At 39.0% G+C, this 20,544-nt stretch overlaps 1 protein-coding gene across 4 annotated transcripts in view; it reads left to right on the top strand.

The window, feature by feature from the left end:
- Positions 1-20,544, top strand: part of SEMA3D (semaphorin 3D) — a 134,183-nt gene that overhangs the window by 68,423 nt on the left and 45,216 nt on the right. For all 4 annotated transcript variants that reach the window (XM_021539566.3, XM_085568257.1, XM_021539570.4 and 1 more), the window contains exons 4-8: positions 1,491-1,553; positions 3,166-3,285; positions 7,622-7,715; positions 10,998-11,126; positions 16,933-17,075. In XM_021539566.3, the coding sequence (XP_021395241.1) occupies positions 1,491-1,553; positions 3,166-3,285; positions 7,622-7,715; positions 10,998-11,126; positions 16,933-17,075 (549 nt within the window). The remainder of the gene's footprint in view (positions 1-1,490; positions 1,554-3,165; positions 3,286-7,621; positions 7,716-10,997; positions 11,127-16,932; positions 17,076-20,544) is intronic.

Below are 20,544 nucleotides of genomic sequence, written 5' to 3'. Positions count from 1 at the left end.
TTTAAGTAACTCAAACTTCATTATCTCTACTAAGAGGTTTTTATCAGAAAGGTAACTAAATTCATGTGAGAGGAAATTAATTTCCTTGCAGAAATCCAATAAATCCATTTTCACTGGGAATCAAAGAGGAAGAAGTAAAATCAAAGTGCTTCCAGACTGAGAGAAACAGTGACTATAGGTTTTGGGAAATAAAGGTATATGACACAGGACACTGGCTTTTGCTTTCTTACCCACGTGGGACTGAGCCTGTGTACGTCAAGCCACTTCTACAAGGTGCCAACAGCTGGGTGAAAGGGAATATGACAGCAGTCAACTATTCCTGTATGCCATTGGGTTGTGCATCCTTCCTTGATGTTTTTATTTCTGATGCATATTACAACAATTCTTCATTCTTATATATTTGCTGTTAAAGATTTTGTAAAGCATGACTGGAGACTATTCTAAAGCATTTGTGGCTACTAATGACCTGCTGGCTGGTGCCTGGGACTTGCAACAATGTACTAATCAATATTTGCTTAAAAAGTAGTGTGGTTTGTAGTGTTTTTACTATTAGTTATAAGAAATAACAGTTTTGTCTTGTCAAAATTAGAAGTAAAAAATACCCATTTTTATCAATATTGTTGTAGAAGAATTTGTATTTATCTTCTATTTTAAATTTATTAGGATCAAACCTGTACTCAATCATATCTAGTCTTGACTGCTTAATTGAAATAAATGAGGCAGAACCTGAGCTGTTGTCCATTTATATTTCTTCGCTTACATAATTTGGATTACAGTAACTGGTAGTATTTTGCCATCTGGATTGATCTACATCAAAACCCATTTTATAGAATTCTTCAGGGCAGATTAAAAAAGAAAGAGAAACTATATCAATATTTAATGCCAATTATCTAAGGTCTGCAATTCTACTCTAAACTTCTGTTTCATTTTCTCAGTAAACTCAGTTAATGTTGATGGGTGACATTTTTAAACTACGCATTGTTGATTTCTGTCAAATGTACTTTTTGTTCTACTAATTTCCCTTGAGCTATCCTTAGTTTTTTGAAGCTAATTCTTTTCATTTGAAAATTGGCAGAAAGAGCTAAGTATTTTTTTTATAACAGTTATGCCAAGTCCACTGGCCTAAATTCTTCACAAATGTAATTTGCCTGGCTTTGCAATCAGTTTAGTTTTCAGATGATTTGGCTCATCATAACTTTGAGGAAAACACATAATAGTGACAAGGTGCCCTGGCCAGATTAACTGAATGCTTTTAAAAAGTACACGTAGCCAATGAAGAAATAAACAAAGATCGGCGGGGTTGATTTGAAACCTTGTAACTTTTTGTCATGGAATCTTGTATTTGAAGTCATTTTCATTTCAATTTACAGGCAAGGTTTTTCAACCTGCATAAATCTGTTTTAACTGTTTATTCATGGAGTAATTAATCTGTCAGTCACAGGACAGGTTCTAATCTTCATAATCTTTGTTTTATTTTAACTATGTTACAGATTTACTGGCCTGCAGCAAAAGAAAAGGTAGAATTATGCAAATTAGCTGGGAAAGATGCCCAGGTAAGTATGATGTATATTTTTTTATTATTGCTGAGATTTATTAATATCTGTGTGTTTGTTAGTAAATGCAAAAAATGCATTAGTAAGGTCTTGTTACACTTCTTCTGAACTAATGTCTTAAGTGTTTTTTCTTAATTAAAAAAAAATCATTTCTATTGTTTTTTAATATTAATATTTTAAAAAAATCAATATTGCAGCCAGCAATCATCATCTAAGTTTTTCTTTGATGTAATAAATGCAGCTGAGAGATGAATGGACTTACCTCAGAAATGTATATCAGGCAAAACTTCCATGAAATCTTCTCTTTTCACATTAAAATGCTTCTTTTTTTCTTGGGAGTGTCCTGAATGTAACTTCATTATAATTCATTAAAGAAACAGAGTAGTAGAGCAGTGTAAAAATCAACTTAACTTGCAGACTGCTTGAGTTAGGGTTAAAAGAAAATTTCAGACTCAGTGGCTTTTCTGTGGAACCACAAATCACAAATTTTCTTTAGGAAGTATATTTAAGGTACATACTTGTATACAATACAACTTTTATATGTTTTACTTATGACAGATTACATCATGTGTCTAGAGCCCACTATAAATGTAAACATTTTCTGGCTGTAAAATATATTTTTTTTCATTTTGTCTCAGAAAAATGTCCTAATTTCTATCCAGCATGTCAGTTACCAAGGTAGATTGCAGCTCAAAACACTCTCAGCTCTCTACCTGAAGAATTTCAATTTCTTATGCTAACTTGTTGCTACCATTGTCTTTACAGCAGTCAAAACCTAAACAACACCTTTGTTGAGCACTGGAAATTTTCTTATAGTGGTGTATATGGAAGATTTATTCTGTTTCTATACTAAGAGAAGACTGAAAGGGTCCTGGGAGGGAAATACTTGTTTTGGACTCTCACTTAGGTGTAGGGTGATGTCTTGAAAGTATGAACAGATCTTGTGTATTCCCTCTGAAATACTTGTTTTGTTTTTCTGTATTAATTTCATTTTGGGGAAAGCTAGAGCAAGCCTTTTCCTCCAGCCCATGTATCATGCTTGGAGCACACAGCATCTGCCCAGCAAGGACCAAGCCCAGCTAGATCCAGGACAGCCCACTGGACTCAGAAATAACCAAATAAAAGTCACCAGTAAGATGTGGCTGGTGCAGAGACAAAGCACACCCACTGAAGTGCGTTGAAGCCTTTCAGCCCAGCGCAGTTACTTTAATCATGTAATCTTTGGTGTTAAACACCCTGAGCTGGGAAGCAAAGGCAGGAGGATTGGTAGCCAGACAAACCCAGTGGCTCTGTCACCTCTGTCCAGTTGTTGGCAGGTGTTGTTTGCCAGGACACAGGCTGAACAGATACCCTCCAAGCTGTGCTGTGAGCACACAGCTTCTTGTGGCTGTAAGCATTACAGCAGAATTAGGTTTGCATGTCTGATTGATGAACTGCCTGGTAGATAGCTGCTGTCAAATTGTAGTTGTCACAGCTTTGAACTACTTCATAAACAGTCCCTGCTACAGTAGTTTTAAGTACACCAGTGCTATGGCTGTAATTTAGTAGAATGTATAACATGGAAAAAAAGAATAAACATGAAAATTAACCTTTATCTTTCTTTTTCCAACAGGCAGATTGTGCCAATTTTATCCGTGTTCTTCAGCCATACAACCGGACCCATGTTTATGTCTGTGGCACAGGAGCGTTTCACCCTCTGTGTGGATACATTGAACTTGGAACTCACAAAGAGGTAATTTAACTTTCTCACTAGTGTGACATGTCAAGGAATAGCCCTCATCTTGTTTAGCATTCATCATAGATTGGAAAATACTATGTGAGTGTGTAAAAAATGACTTGACAGCAGCTTGCATAAATAGCAGGGTAAATGGTGGATTCTCTGGGTCAGACGGGAACTCTCGTTCTCACATTTGGTATGTGCATATCACTTTTGAACAAAGCACTTTTCCTCAGGCTTAATACAAAGTTCTTTGGTATGACACTTCCATGTGATTAACTAAGTGAAGAGAACATCTAACCCAGATGTCTTCCTTTCTAGTAACTAACGGCTGCACATACTTTCCTTACGCACATACATTCAGAGTTCAAGATGAAACTTGTAGTTCTATCTTTTAATGTACATATACCCTTGGCCCACAGATGGATTCCTATGCCTTGTGCATGAGATTAATGAACACTTAGAAAAGGGTCTCTGAGCCTGAGTGCAGGGACAGTGTCTCAGGACTTTGCAATGTGTTGCAGTCTGGTCACTGAGGAGGTGTTGGGTGTTGTCCATCACTAGTGGCATATTCCTGAGCTGAAGTTAGCAGCTGACTGGTCTTCATTTGCTGGTGACAAAGAAATCTCTATACTAAGCGGTAAATGTTTGAGGCCGAACCCCCAAAACAGAAGAATTCTGGTGTTGTGTCTAGCAGCCACTTAGTACACAAGTCTATTTTAACTCTTATATGTATCACACCTTGGCTATATTTATTCCACTGGCGCTGTTCTCAGACAGTGTTGAGATGTGACCTGTCTGGTTGCCTGTGGTGCAGGCTTCCTATGCTGCTATAGAAATAGCTTTCTCTTTTCTTCGAGGCTGGGTAAAATTCTAGAATATAAGAAATGGCATCTAAAGTTACTAAATCGATTAACCTGAAACAGAATAAGAATTACAGAATGGTTTGGGTGGAAAGGGCCCTTAAAGATCACCCAATTCCAGCCCACCTGCTATGGGCAGGGACACTTTCCCCTACACCAGGTTGCTCAAAGCCCAGTCCAGCCTGTCCTTGAATAATTCCAGAGATAGAGCACCCACAGCTTCTGAGTAACCTGTGCTGGTATCTCACCATCCTCACAGGGAATAATTTCTTTCCAATATCTAATCTAAACCTATTCTATTTAATTTAAAGTTATTCCACCTTGTTCTGTCACTTATACATGGAATCAAGGGCAGATCCTCATGGAATTAAAAAAAGGGGAGTAATGCTTGCCAAGGCTGAGATCTGTTGTTATGTACCCCACAATCTGTGGGTTGGATGACCAACTCACAGAGGGGCTTCCTGTTTAACAGAAAACTGAAGCTGTGAGAAATCTACACAGTAGTGTTCTTTGCCTAACAAACCATTAATGCTCCTGGTATTGTCTGGTATATGGTGTATAATTTGGCTTACAATTAAATAATTCTGTAGACTTCTTTGCTTTGCTGCTTACTTCTTTGCTTTGCTGCTTTAAATATTCCAGTTGAAGCAACTGAAATTTTAGATCCCTCGTATCATGCTGATTTCTTAGCTGGATGATCAAATACACAGCTGAATAGACAGAACAGCTCTCAGCAAGAGTATAAATAAGGCTCTGGTTTACCTCTAGGTCATTAACAAGATTCCTTATTCACTCTATCATTGCCCTACTTCATTTCATCTACTTCATTTGTGAAAGTTGTTTTCACCAGACCTTATGAAATTATGGATTTGGTCTGACTGTTCAGTCCAGCAGCCAGTCTAGACAAGGGGTCTGTCTCAGCTAGACATGACCAATTACCTTGTGAGAGGAAATGGAAGAAGAATCCTGGTATTGTATTTCCTAATCCCCTCACTGTCCCCCAGTCCTGCCTCTCCCACATTCCTCCTGGTTGCTCAGCTGCAGGGCTAGGTTGGGCAGTGTTCAGCACTGCTCCTGCCTCTTCTACAGCCTCCAACTGACTTATCAGCCTTGCATGGCATCAGGCATATTTCCCCTTTCCTTCTTGGAGGCCCAAACACTCCTCAGCCACCATCCTTCCACCGCCTCTCCAGATAAATGTGACAAGGCAGGAGGGTGCTGAGGATAGGCACAGTGATATGAATTTGACAGGCAGTTGAAAATACCTTCTGGTAGGATTTGAAGCCAGGAAATACATTCTCTTAGAATTTTTTCTTTTTTCCGTCCCTCAACTTTAAAAAAAAAAATTAAAAAATTTAAATATCTGGGTTATAATAACAGATAATGAATGTCTGGTAATTAGCAACCTCTCCAGGAAGATGTGGGATGCTTGGGAGAACCAGACCCTGAGATAGCCTCATGGAGGCTGGGAAGCCAGGCAGTGCTCTGCTGACCTTTGAAAGCTGCTGGTGGATCTGCACAGTGCTCTCCTGGCCAGTGCCAGTGCTGTGAAAACAGAGAGGGAAGCAGTGTGGATCAGGTGACTCAAAACCACAGCAGACACTGCTTTTGAAGCAGTACAAATCCCCAACGGGATCACACAATTAAAGGGGATTAAAGTTCTCGTCTTGTTATTGCTCGACTCGCTGCCAAAACTTCTCTTGGCTGGTGAAGAAGAGGCTTGGCCTGGTTGGTGCTGTTAGCCACAGCTCTCCAAGGGATGCTCTTTTCTTTGAAAGCTTTGCCCGAAATGAAAGCAGGAGGTTAATTCTGTGTGAATGCCTGGTAGTGTCTCCATTAGTTTGTCTGGGTGAAGTCTGAAATATTTGATGTTGATCTGTAACTCCCTTGGTCCCCTGAGTACTGCTGGGCTTGCAGACAGCCTCTTCACATGTGATAAGGCAAGGGTTCTCTGGGCAGCTCAGGCTTCCACATCCTAGAAACAAAGAACAATGGGACACCAGCACTGTCAGAAAAAAATTGCCTAATTTTTAGTTTAGTTTTGTCCTTGCTGTACTCACTTCATCAGCCTGAGAATTTGGTTGTCCTGATATTCCACAGGTTTGGGAAGGTAACGAGTTTTTTGATGATTAAATTCCACTTCCTATGAGCTAGGATTGCTGGAGGAAATTGAATTTATGTTCCCAGATTGGAATTGATTTTTCTTTTCTCTTAAGGAGCTTAATTATTCAATATCCTGGGCTTTTGTCTTCTGAGCCTAGAGAGTTTAGGAGGCACCTCAATAACATAGAAAGGTTTGGTCATTTATAATCTGAAGTGCATTAAGGATGAATTGAATTAATGTGTTGTGAAGTCTAATCCTATGTGGCCATCTTTGGACATACTTGCTTGTCACTTGTACTCTCCTGGCCTCTTGCTAGGCAGAGACATGGAAAAATTAAAATAACTAAAATCACTTCACCCATTTTTATTTGTTGAAATCATGGAGATGTTTTGATTTTTTTTTTTAAACTAAATTTTGAATTTTTGTCTCTATAATACATTGATTAGATTTCTGAGCACTACTGGGATTTTAAATATCACTTTAGATAGGAAAGCATGTTAAAGGAAAACATGTTAAAAGCACTTCTGTAGGCAATCTCTCCTCTCTGAATGGCAGCATAATTCTGAAGATGAAGTCTCTATACCTGCAGAGAATTCACTTTACTCCTCTGAGCTATCAATTTGCCTTCAGCAGGACTCACTATGGATTTCAGGTTAACTGCACTTTCAGGAAACCATTGAAAGGGCAAGTAAAAAAATCCATGTTGGCAATTCAAAACTATGATAAAGCTTCAAATGGATGCCTACAGGAATGGAGTTGTTGATTCCTCACTGAAAACATTGTCAATAATTTCTAAATAACTTATTTTCTTTATCTTCCTCTATGCTCTTGTTCTGTGGCCCAGGAATTAATCATACCATATTTGGAAACTAGAAGGAAGAAGCTATTCTGATATCTCTTGTATCTTTAGCCTTGTTAAAAATAATAAGAGAGAGCATTTGCTGCTTTCATTTTAAAAGGGTCTGAACTGTGTCTGTTGTGAACATTATTCAGCAGTCCCTGGAGAAATTTCAGTCAGCCAGAATCCCTTCAGGGTCTCCTGTTGCAATACAGTCTATCAGCACTTTCCCAAATAGAAGCCAGTGCCTTTTTAATATAATCCAGCTTTTAATTGGAGTAGAAATGAACAATGCATCTCTTTTTTTCTGAAAAAAAATTGTGGTTTTTTTATAAGATTTGTGTTTCACTATAGAGTGACCAGGATACAGTAAAACACTGAGTGAAAAATTCCAGATATGAAACAGACACAGTCTGTAAACATCAATGGTGAGATGACAGCCGCATGATCCAACACACCTTCACTTTGTACGCTGGCAGAACAGGCTGTCCGAGTGAGTTTTTCTCTGTAGCAACACCAAGATAATGAATTTGTGTTTATTCTCAGGAGATGGTATTCCGTTTGGATACCCAGAACCTGGAGTCTGGCAGGTTGAAGTGTCCCTTCGATCCCCAGCAGCCGTTTGCTTCAGTGATGGCAGGTGAGGAACCACCAGAGCCAAGTGCTGCCATCAGACTTGTGATGGCTCTGTGCAAGCCCAGGGGCTCAGCAGATGCCACTGCTGGAGCTTCTCTGGCACTGGTCATATTTCCAGGGCTGGTTTGTGCTCTCAGAGCTGGGGAAGCCTTCAGGCTGCAGACACCAGAGAGTTGGAAGGGCAGCAGTGCAGACAGAGGCATTGGAATGGCAGTGAAGCCTCTGTCAGCCGGGCAGGAAGGCGGCTTCACCCTCACCCAGTCACTGCTCCTTTAAGAGGACAACAAAAAAACCCACACGGACAGAGAGTGTTTGAAGCCCTTGTGGGCCTCTTTCTGCAATTATCAATATGTTCTGCCCTTTGAAGTCTGCTGACATGCACTATTTCCATAAATACGTTTCTGAGGTTTCTATTTGCTCGAGTAGCCACTTCTGAAGCCGGGAGCAGATAGTGCACTCTGCCTGCTGCGTGCATCTCAGCACTGTGTGGTCTGACATTTGGGGCCAAGGAATGTCAGCTTGACCTCTGGATTTCAAATCACTATAAGAGCTACTTTTGTCATGGTTTGGTTCATAGCTTTGGACAATTTTCATTTAACTTGTCTGTCGAGCATATGAATACAAGATAAGAGTGAAGCACCATGACGTTTTCATTTGCAGCCAAAGAACAGTGGTGACAGTGCTTTGAAGTATCGGTCACTCTGTGTTATAAAAAGAATATGACTAATGTTCAGGCTTTATTCTCAGATAATAAGATAGATGATTTGTGATTCTGACCCTACAGATGGGGCAGGACTTCCTTTATTAAAAACAATAGATTAAAGCCTGTGCTTATTCTTCTCAGAGACCCCTAGTACTCTTTAATGACCGTGAAGTCTATTTTTAAAATGGGGGTCCAGAAACTTTAACTTTTTTCTTTTTTTTAATGCAAGCAGTAGAACTCTGTGATTTATTACAGCATTGCCTAATTTCAGTAGCACTCTCATGCTTTGACTGTTGTATTAAATCGTGTAAAATGAAGAAGCTGGTGTCTTTTAGCTACCTAAGACATGAACTTTGCTGCATAACAATTTTTGAGCAAGATAAAGTTAATAGTCAGGGTATTCTAGTACTCCTTTTTTGACTGTTGGTAGTGTCAAGTGCTTCACAGTAATGTACAAGGACCACTGTAAAGAGTTACAGGACTGACCAGAGAATGTGTTTTTAGTCTGTCTTTGGATGGTTACCTTATTCCCAAATGAACTAAGAAAGCAGTATAGTTCATGGATAAGATGTTGCTCTGGAGCTCAGGTGAGATAATTTCTCATTTCTGCCACTAATGAGCAGAAAAACCTTGGCATGTCACTTCTCTCCATCTACTTTTATTTATCTGCCAAATGGCAGTAAAGATTACTTATATCATTCAGAGAACACTTTTTATTCAGTTATACATTTATGAGCTAAGTAATATCTAACTATATTTTCACTCCTATATGTAAGTTAATGCAATTGAGTAATTTTCATTCTTTGAATAAGTAATCTGAGTACTACATGATATATCACTTAAAGTAAACCTATAGATAAATTTGAAAAACTAGTTTTTTTGACTAAAAAACCATCTGTTCATCATCCATCCTCTATTACAAATTGTCACTCACCAAAACTGCTCAGGATGCTACAGGAACTTGGAATGAGAGATGCCAAATGCCAAGAGAAGTGCTGAAAATGCCTTGTCAGCAGAGCCTAAGCAAGGATGGAGACTTTCTGTTGGCCCTTCAGATGTATCGATCACACAGTGCCTGTCAGTTAGCAAACACCAATTACCCTGCCCATTCCTCATTATGACAAATACCTTTCAGAATGCACTGTTGTTTCTTTGCAAAGGCAACATGCTGTCTGAAAGATGTGCTTTCCACAACTGTCATGGAAATAATACAGAAGTAACAATAATAATGAGGTGAAAAGAAAGGTGAAAGATCTTTTTTTGACAAATAAAGTGCTTGTGGATCATGGGTTGTGGGTTGGTTTGTTGATTTTTTTTCCCCCCTTGATCTTATTTTTTAAGTGCATTTACATCTTTCGCAAATGGAAGCACAAACGTCAGTGTTGAATGGTATTTATTCTGCATTCACACTCAGCAAAGGCTTCTCTCTAAAAGATCTTCTGAAATGTCTCAACCCTGGATTTGGTTATCCAGAAAACCTGGATAAAGAACTTTTGGAAAGGGATTTTTATGTATCACGCAGCTTTTTATAAGATTATAATTTATGAATATGAACTTTTTTTGGTTTTATGAATTCTAGGGATTTTTTTCTGCAAGGCATTAAACAACAAAGAAAAAATACCCAACAAACCCAAAACACCCTGTCTAACCAATAAAGCTTGTTATTTTTCAGAAAAAAAGGAGTCTTTCAAAGTGCACTGTGTGGTTTAGAAAAAGGTTCACGGTGATACAGTGTCTTTCCTTCTTTTTGAAATGTACTGAGATCTGAAGGAAAACAGAAAATATAGTGCATTTCTTAGCATTTTCATTGCCCAAATGGCAATGCACAAAAGGGGCAGAAGAGCAAATAGTGACTGTAGTTGCAGCAAGCTCAGGGCACTGTGTTATAGATTGAGTGCTCTTGTGAGGTGATTCTGGCTGCCTTATTCAAGTGAGATGTGTCATTTATTTTAGTGAGACCATTCTGTGTTAAAATGATGATGATTTGTGTCTGTAGCCATATTCCTACCATTAATACAAATTCCCTGAATTTATGTCTGAATTCCTCTTTGTGAATTAACTGTTGGATGGAGATCCTTGCTCCAGGAGAGGGTCAAGCTGCAACATGCCAGTGGGGAAGCATCCCTCCTATTTTTGTAGCTCAGGAGCAGCAAAGCCATCAGGGCCATCCATGGCAGCCCTGGGACACAGGAGGTAGCTGGAATGGACAGGTGGCCATGCCCTCCCTATGGCTCCCAGGTGCATGGGACAGGGAGTTCAGATTAAATAGACCTTTATACCTTTAAGAGCCCAGTACCTATTAAAGCCTGGGAAATATACTTTTCTGAGTGCCTAAAAGATCTGAAAATTATGCATTGACTGCATTACTTCTCAGACATATAATTACAAATATCACTCTCATTTAAATGTAAATAAATTCACAGAACCAAAAAAAACATTAAAATATAATCCAATAATATTTTTAAAGCATTCAATTAGTTTGTAGACCAATTAAACACAGGTGTTGTTCGCCCAACAAAATGTAAATAGTCTTAATTTTTTTATGCCACAGCTGTAGGAATGCTATTTCTTTTTCATTTGCAGATGAGTATCTTTATGCTGGAACAGCTTCTGATTTCCTTGGCAAAGACACTGCTCTGACACGTTCTCTGGGCCCTTCTCACGACCATCATTACATCAGAACTGACATTTCTGAACATTACTGGCTTACTGGTAAGATCCCAAACATATGCTGTTGTCATTTGCATTGTGCCTGCCTCTGAAGTTAATAGCTCCTTCCTTATATAAATATATATCCAGTAACTATAAATATAGATATTGTATCATGGAGTCTTTAGATTACGTAGGCTTTCTTAAAAAGCTCAGTGGAACAGAAATGCACTTGAGAAAAGTCACAGAGGTGAAAATGCTAATTAAGGGAAGAGTGGGAGCATAAGACTTAATTATAGGTTCCATCTTTGATCTGTATATCTGTGTATAATCCTACAACTGAAATAATGCTTTCTATATCCAGTCTTGTCAGAATAATTTTTTTAAACTCTATTTTCCAATTACTTGTTAGAAGATGTTCTGTATAGCATATTGAAATGACTAGAAATCCCACATTTTTTGGTAGGAGGTATTTTTTTTTTTCTTTTCCTTTTTTAGGGGGAAAAATACCCTTTGTTGCTCTGAGGATCATTTTAAAACCACTAAGGGCACACTAAAATAGCTTCTCAAGCAAAACAGTGCTTTTTCTTGCCCGTTAAAAAACATTGTGAGCTAGTAAACCCTCTAAAAAACTGGCTGCATTTGCACCCAACCAGTCTCAAACCACACACAGAGTAACATGGAAAACTTCACTCACAAACTAACCCTGCTCAATTAAAGCATCCCCCTTTTAGCTGTTAACTATCTTTAAAGATGTGGCAACACTGGCTCTGGCTCAGGATGCCTGTGACTATTATGGGTGTAGTGTAAGGCCAGGGCCTGCTGACCACAGGGTTAAGTTGTCTTCCCAGCAGACAACTTCTAAAAAGGATAATTTTGCCTCTTAACTCTTTGAGACATCGACAAGATGAAATGTTCTCTTTTTTTGTTTTTCGTAATACTTTCCCTACCCCTTCTCTTCCTTCTTCTTTATAGTTACCTTAAATTTCTGTCTAGATGCAACTCCATAACTCCAGAAATTCTGCTGTGAGATAAGGAGAAAAAAAAAAGCCATTTAAAAGTCATGTTTACCTTTCCAAATAGGAGATTGAATCTGCTGAAGAATCCACTGACCTATCCCACTTTCATTTCCTGTGCTGAAAATCTTTCTTGTCCCACCTCTCCTATCTCATCTCTTGTTTCCACACACCCCTTGTGCAGTGCAGAGCAGAAATGGACTTTGATATGGACCACAATGGGTCCTTCCAGCAGTCAGTTCTCTAATTCTAATTAGCCATGCAACTGCATATCCAGTTTTATCACTGATGGCCTGCAGATGATCAGCATGAAAAGGTGACTGGGTATCTGCTTTCCTAAGGGATGCAGTAATAAGGTAAAAACAAAGGTTTACTGTGGTTTGGCCTTGAGGAGCATCTGGTGTAATCATTAGTGTAGATATCCACTTTGATGAGCACTACAGGGTTCAGTTCCTAGTCCAAAAGAACTTGTAGCTTAAAAATACAGTTCTAAACATTTCTTTCTCTTACTATTGTTTCTTCATGAGCAGTTTGAGGCAAGGGAGCAGTACAAGAAAACAGAATAAACTGTAGGTTTGAGAAATGTTTAGATGTTTTAGTTCGGGGAGGGTGGTATCTGCATTTCCTCTCTCATTTAGATTGATTCATGATTTATTCTGTTTTCACTTAAAGCATCTGTATTTGTGAAACTTTTCTAAGGAGAACAGTATATTAATATGTCTGGGTCTGAAAAACAGCTTTAGTATGCTAGACTGTGAGGTGAAAATTGCCCCACACTATATAAACACTGAAGACCCTATATATTCTTCAGGTTTACCTTGTTTCCAGCCATATAAAACTCTACAACCACAATTCTGTCTAAGACTTCATAAACACAATCCATTCAGTGTTACACTAAGAGGCATAGACATAAACTAGGTGTTTTTAATATTTTGAAACAGTCCTTTTAGGGTTTGAGAAAATTTTAAATGCAACTTGAAATGACGGCATCATTTTTGCAATAAGCCATAGGGTGGCCAATATATTTCCACTTTATTGTGTAATGTTACCAATTACATACTTCTGTGCTTTCAGCCAACACTGGTAGAAAGAAAATATTTACTTGATTTCAGATTTAAAACTCCCATCTCATCTAAATCCCCTCTTTCCTAAGTCTACTGCCCATTTACCAAGCATGTGTTAGACCTCCAGTAAAAGTTGTACATACTTGGATAATTACACAATTGGAAATAAATTATTACCATGCATGACTCATGCTTTACTTAGGATAAGCATAAAATGTACAGCTTGTTTTCTTCAGAGGGCGAAGGAAGTTTTGCTATAATGCACCTTAATGTTTTTAAAGTTTAGTCTTACTCTTGTTTCTGGAAACAAAATTATCCTTCCCTGAGGGAAGGGAGGTAAAGACAAAGCATGAGGGAAAAATGCGTGGGATACCTTCCAGTTCCTTGCAGGGCATCTCTATCTTGACTAATTAAGACGTGTCCTAATCTCGGTGGCTGAATAGCAGCTCCACAGAGGGGGAAGGAAGAAGGCAGCAAATCTTTCCCATGACTCAGGCTCACACGTGCTCGTACTCCTGCAAGAGTGGCACTGGAGCAGAGGGGAGCAGGGCTGGGCTCTCAGGCGTTCCCACAGCTGCTCCCTGGAGCTGCTTCTCCTGGGGACAAGGCACGTGGGGCTGGTGGCCCCTCTCCGGATGGCAAAGCCACCCACTGGAACCGAGTCTGCCCCGTGCCAGCCCCGTGGGCAGAGCACAGCACCCTGCCAGCCCTACACACAGGCATCCACTGAGCGGCTGCACATTCCTTCCTCCTTCGTAGGAAGAGAAGGCCTTAGCTGGAATGAGAGCTTCCTTGAATTGCAGTCATCTCTTTTTTCTTTCCTTTTCACTTTTTTCATAGCAATTTAGTCGTCTTTTCCAGGGCAAAGTCTGGGAGGCAATGAGTTCTTTATATCCTGCGAACTTTGGATGCAATTCAGCTCTCTTAGTTCTAAAAGGCAAAAGCTAGCATCCTGTCTGAGCTCAGTCCTCTTGCTTGCCTCTGTAATTTACTGAGAGAAGTGACACTTCCAGAGGGTGACTCACCCTGCCTATTGTAGGAATCTGTCTCAAAATAGGATTATTCATTGTCCCTTTGTCCCTCCCTGAGAGAGGACCTGGCTGAGAATGGGTTAGGAGCTTGACTTCTAGGTGGTTATGGTAAATGAGGTAAGCACTGTGCTTTGTATTCTGTCATGCCATGTATTTCTGGCAGCCCAACTACACAGAGGTGCTGCTTCCCACTGTTTTGGGTTGGTTTTTCATTTTTTTTGAGTTCTGGGGCAGGCACTCCTTTGTGGTTGCCTTTTTCTGAGCCTAAGTTCACCATAGGTTGCACTGCCAAAAATCATTGCTGGTTTCAGAAGGAAGTGATAGCCAGCAGGTAACCAACAGTGAAGGACCAACCCAGCAGTGAAGGACCAGCTGGATCAGCTGTTCCCACAAGGCCACATGAAAAACAGCACAAGCAACACGTGTACCATCTATGGCCAGAGCTCATGATGCCTTTAATCCCCAGCTTGGTTATATACAATCTAGCCATGAATTTATTTAACATGTGGGAAGAGCTTCTGCTGAAGCAAATAGTGGGAGAAATAGCTCTGTCTCTGGGAAAACAAACAGTAGTTCAAAATCGTCATAATTAGTTTTTTCTCCCATTAAAACAATCCAAAAACCTAATTCACAGTTAGTTTAAATGCACTTTTATATATTGGATAGATGGGTCAGAAAAGATGAGACAAAGATCTCAATTGCAGAACATTATGTGCTTTTGAGATCATAACCTGTTCCATTTAATTATTTTCACTTAATCTTCATATCCTTTACAATGTATTTCTCTTTTAATTTAACTTTCAACTTCAGTGTTTTCAGTTGTGATTTAAAGTTGCTAAATATTGGTGTTCTTTTAACTCTAATTAGAGATTCTTTTAAATATGTTCCAGAAATTGGTATTGAGACATTTATTTTTGCATTTAGCTTGCCAAGGAAAGCAATGAAGTTTAATCTTCAACCCCCCATACACTCAGGGTTTTGTTCTGTGAATGTGGATTAAGAAAAAAAGGATGTGACTTTCAAAAACATGGTATAGAAGAATTTCACAGGTTTCCACTTAAATGGCTATTTTGCTAACCATATATTTAGGAAACCATACTAGAAGCATATTTATGTATTTATTCGTGCTTAGAGATCTAATCTTCAAAATAGCCTTACAGGCCCTGAGGGGTAATGGAATATTTTCCTCAAGCTCATTTTGAAAGCCTAACTTAAATTTATAGATCTTGATCCTTGCATAATTTCATTTTTCTGCTGACACCATTCTCTAGTGTTAGAAAGGTTTAAAATGGAAGCAGCACTGTGACTATTTTCACCCATAAATTTATTCTTCTGTCACAAAGGTGCACACTGAGCACTTAAACAAATCCCATTTTGTCTCAGGTTCTTTGTCTCAGACTGCAAACTTTTGAAGCAAGGACTCTTTTTCTTCTATGTGTACTGTAGAGTTCATGGTGAAAATTCCTCAAGGCTAATATAAAGTAACAATCATTATGAAAAGGACAAAGGCATGAAGATATATTGAAAGCTGATAATAGTATTCCCCCACATAAACAGTGTGCTGTGTTTGCTCTGCATTCTTACACCACCCTCCTTATTGCTTTCTGCTGCAGCCTACCTGATACTGGGGGACAAAGACTGTGTATTTTATTGCTGAAAGAATGTATTTTAGAGTCAAGGGTCTCTTTGCACTGTATTTGTATAGCCACTTCTGTTTAAAGAAAAACATCATTGATCCAAGTGCTCTCCAAAGAGCTCATCTATTGCAGCACACTGGGGAGTGTCTTAAAAATCACTGCCCCAAGCAGCTGGTTCACTTGTGCAAGGCAGGGTTGTTGGCTGCTCTGCTGCAGTCATAGACCTTGGAATTGCTTCAATTTATGATTTTAGTGCAAAATTACAAGGAAAACAAACAAACAAATAATCCCAATACTGAAAACAAAAGCCCTCAACTAGTGAGCATGTAGAGCAGGATTGAAGACCATGGATGAGGGAGCTTGGGAGCAATGAGCAACATCTTGGCCCAGTAAGCATGTAAGCATGCCTGCAAGATGCAGGCAGACACCCACGCTTGCCTTGGAGGAGACCAGGAATAATGTAATGGCCACAACAAGGCATGTTTTGCAAAAAGCAGATTTAAATAACCCAAACAAACCATTACATTGATATAGTTAATCTGTTTTCAAGCACAAGGATGTGCGTCCTTAAGACTGACCAACCAGTTCTGGAGTTTGTGGTGCTGACTGGGGAGTTCCAGCATGGCACTGTGTTGGATTTGGTAGATATAGTCAGTAAGATTGCTGTATCACAGATATGTGGGAAACATTCCTTTGCAAGCTATCTCTAGCCAACAATAGTATATTTCTGTATTCATAACTGCTGCCATGAGTAATTAAATTAACCTAAATTTTACCGGATCATTTCAGAAAATCTACTTAGCTTCATTTTGGTGGCCAGAGCAGTAAGGCAGATTTGTGTAGGTAATACTTTGTACTGAGAGTTACTCTGTTTCCAAACAGATAATGATAACCAGTGCTGCTTACTTTTGCAAGTGGTAGTAAGATCTATACACATAAACATTAGCCTGAGAGCAAATACTTCAGACTCTGTGGTGGTTTTCACTTGGAGTTATTAAAAAACTCACTGCTACATATCTGTATATTTATTTCACTGAAAGAGGTAACATAAATGTGGAGTTTAACAGCAAGTACTAAGGCTTTTCTTCAGATTTTAACCCCATTTTTCTTTTAATTTCCAGGAGCGAAATTCATTGGAACTTTTCCTATCCCAGATACCTATAACCCAGATGATGATAAAATCTACTTCTTTTTTCGAGAAATATCACAAGATAGTGGCACATCTGACAAGACAATCCTTTCTAGAGTTGGGAGAGTTTGTAAGGTGAGGACTATCTTTTTGATAAAAATTAAGCAATTTTGTTTTATTTCTGTGAGAAACATGTTTTCCCCTTTGTTACCCAATGAGTCACTGTAGTAATTTTTCTGAACATAGATTACTAATGCTATCTATTACTCAGTAAAAAATAGACTTGATAAAAATAGACTTTTAAAAAGCTAATAAGTTTATAAATTATAACCCTATGTCCAAACAGTAAAGTATTGACCTTCAATGCAACAGTGTTGAGCTTTGTTTCATGAGCTTCCAGTGAGGATGGATGAGTCAAAGTGTACACAGTGGCAAGGTGTGGTTCTGTGGAAAGTGCCCGTTGATGCATGGACGTACAAACCCATTCCTTAGCTTGGCTCCATACACCATTCCTGGGCATTGCTGAGAGCTGGGATCAGTCATTTGTTTCTGCACATTCCTGATAACCTTCTGGGGTGAGAGGAGGCTAAGGAAGTATGCAGTTTCTGAGCTACACCCACATCTGCTTAGAGGTTCCCTCCCTTTGGAAGAAGAGCAATCCTTGACCTAGTGGCCAGGAGGAATGAGACCCTGGGTCTCCTGCAATGTAAAAAGTTAATTTGGCTGGTGCCTGACATCCTTTGAATGAACTCCTTCACTTTCTCCTTCATTCTGCTTGGGTTTTGGGTTTGCCATATATGAAAGATTTGTGCCCCAATGGTATATACAGACTCGGGCTTTCATGAGCTTCAGTCTTCTTGGAGAAGCAGCTCTGTCAAGGGAAGAAGCCTCCTCAAAAGATGAGAAGAAAAAGATCATTCCTACACATGAAGCCAGCAGTCAATGTAGTTTGCTGTTTAGCAGCCTGATGGTTTTACTGAGGTCTCTACTCACAGTGGCAGAAAGGTTTGTAGACTTCTGTGTTAAACACACTCTATCCACCCATGTCCCCATGGACACTCTGTCCCTCTATTCTGTAGTAACAGAAGCAGTTAGTAGAAGTGCTCCCATCCTGCCCTTGGGTCTTCAGGAATCACTGGTAAAAATCAGGAAAATGAAACTTGAAAGCTGCCTTCATATTAGTAACATAGTAAACATCAGCTTTGAGCAAATGTTTATCTTGTGATAAATTAGATAAGAGCAACACCACAGAAGTCACACCAGTAGGTACATTTCTGTGATTTTGTTCAGAAGCTTTAACTGACTTGCAATTTCTGAGCAGTGTGACTATGCTGGCAGTTTCTCAAGAAACTTCAAAATTAGTACATGAACAAAAGTGTTTCTGATTTGCAATAAGATGTGTGTGGGAGAAGAGCACCCATTCAGCTGTGGACACACACTGAAAACAAAGAGTGGACAAGTGTATGGATGTGTAGATCTACAGCTGCTCTGCAGTCCAGCAGAGATTTCAGTGGCCACAGCCATTTCACACTTCTGTCCTTGACCTAAAGTGTTAAGATAACAAAACATTCATTCATAAATCAGTTCTCTAGTAGGTTTTTAGCCAGATGAAAGAATGGATAATCTTTAGTTGAATATTTCACAGCAGAGTGATTAATGACAGAATGGAAATGCAAACATTTATGATTTGCTGCTAGACATGGCATTTGCTGATTATGAGAGAGCACTTAATGCATTAGGAGTAATGGATAGACAAAATTTTCAAGCCAAGGCACATGAGAGTGTATAGTAAAGTAAGATACATTGGCTAGAGAAAACCAGGATCCTTTACCTAGAGAAAAAGGGAGATAAGCTATCATAATAAAAGCAAATGTGTTGTAAGGAAATCCTAATGACTGTGTATAATCATACCTCAAATGAGAATGAATTTGTAGAGTAATCATGTTAATGGGAAAAATGTAATGAATTTTATTTTTAGTAGTCAAACCAAAACAATGAAAACTGATAAGCAAGGTGATTATTATTAATAGTTCTAAACTGTCTTCTTTACTTACTGAGTACTTCCCACTGGTTGCAAAATTCTCTTGATAATCCAGACTCCTGCTTTTTATATTTGTCTTAATTATTAACAAATTAAAAAACCCCATATTGCTAATTATTATAATAAAAATATAATTATTATGGGCATTTAATATAAATTAAATATGCAAATAGACTTGTCTGGTCATGGAACGAGATATTTTGGATCTGTGCTGTAGTATAAAACATCTGCTGTGCTTAATTGTCTCTGACACGAGAACAATGCCTTTGCAGCAATTGATAACAATTTCTATTTGCACTGCTTCATTAATGTGATCTGTACAAAGTTAAGTCTTTGACTTCTTTCACTGTTAAGCAAAGAGTAACTGTATTTAGGAGGAGCTCAGCAACTTCTGAAGGAGTCTGCTTGGTGTAAACACAGTTTTTTTCTACTAGAACTCGATTGCGCTCTACCTCACCATGCCTTAAGGCTCTTGTCCTTTAGTGCCAGAAACACATGCTGAAATCAGAATAGGCTTTGTTTTTAGTAAGAAGCTTAGTCAATGCAGCCTATTCTTTGGCTGATTTTCAAGGTTCAGCAATATGGTCTCTCAGTGATCCCTTCCCTTAGGGAAAATCTCTGGAAAGCATTCCTTTTTCCCAGCTACTTTCAGACCCAGAAGACTGCAGTGCTCTTGCTGGCAGCTCTCTGCCCAGAGTCCAACAGCTGTCACTTGTCCTGTTCACCAGAGTGTCTGCACCCAGTGCCCTGCATCCTGTGCTGCAAGAGCACAGCCACTGCAGCTCTGCACAGCCTCACTCGACTTTACATCATCTCTTCTGTGTCACTGGGGGTGTCACGGGCACTGGGGAGGAACAGCTTTCAACAGCCACTTTTAGAACCAGTTGTGTCATTTATCATGGCAAATGGCATTTCCTGTTTTTGGTTTGAGCTAGGCAGAAAAAGTATCATTACCCCATCTGCAATACCTAATCCTACTTCTGGTGTGTTCATACTTACATAAATTGCAATATTTGGAGTTATTGGTTTTATTTTCATGTAAGACCATAACCAAAAATTTACTATTGAAGATTAGCCAGAAAAATTTATTTCTTTTTTAAAATCTATGCAGTTACACATATGTATATTAAATGATCACACAAACCTTAATTTCTTAAGAGCATGGATGCACTTTTTCCTATTTCTAGAAACACGGGCATAAGCTTTTACAGCTACACTGTCTTCAAAGCCCACAATGCTGAACTGCTTTGCATCAGATGAAGACAGGACACAGACATTACACATTGAAGAAGATTTAAAAAAAAACAAACCAATTTCAGCATCCGTACACTGTGCCTTATGCAGTCCAGTGCCAAGTCAGCTTCATTTCTGAACATATTCACCACTAAATGATGGCAGAATTGTAATTTATTTATTGACACCTTGTATATGTACAAGTGTAGCCCTAGAAAAGTCACAGTTTTCCCTCTTATTTTCCCCACTCAAATAAAAGGAGAAATAAAAATCTAACATAGAGGAGTCACAGAAAAAGTTTTGAAGAGGGAGGAAAGTTGTTGGAGCTTT

The sequence above is a fragment of the Lonchura striata genome, chromosome 1A (genome assembly GCF_050655825.1).
Source record: "Lonchura striata isolate lonStrDom1 chromosome 1A, ASM5065582v1, whole genome shotgun sequence".
Classification (NCBI taxonomy): Eukaryota; Metazoa; Chordata; class Aves; order Passeriformes; family Estrildidae; genus Lonchura; species Lonchura striata.
The sequence above is the reverse complement of the archived record's forward strand: the minus strand, read 5'-3'. Positions and strand labels throughout refer to the sequence as shown.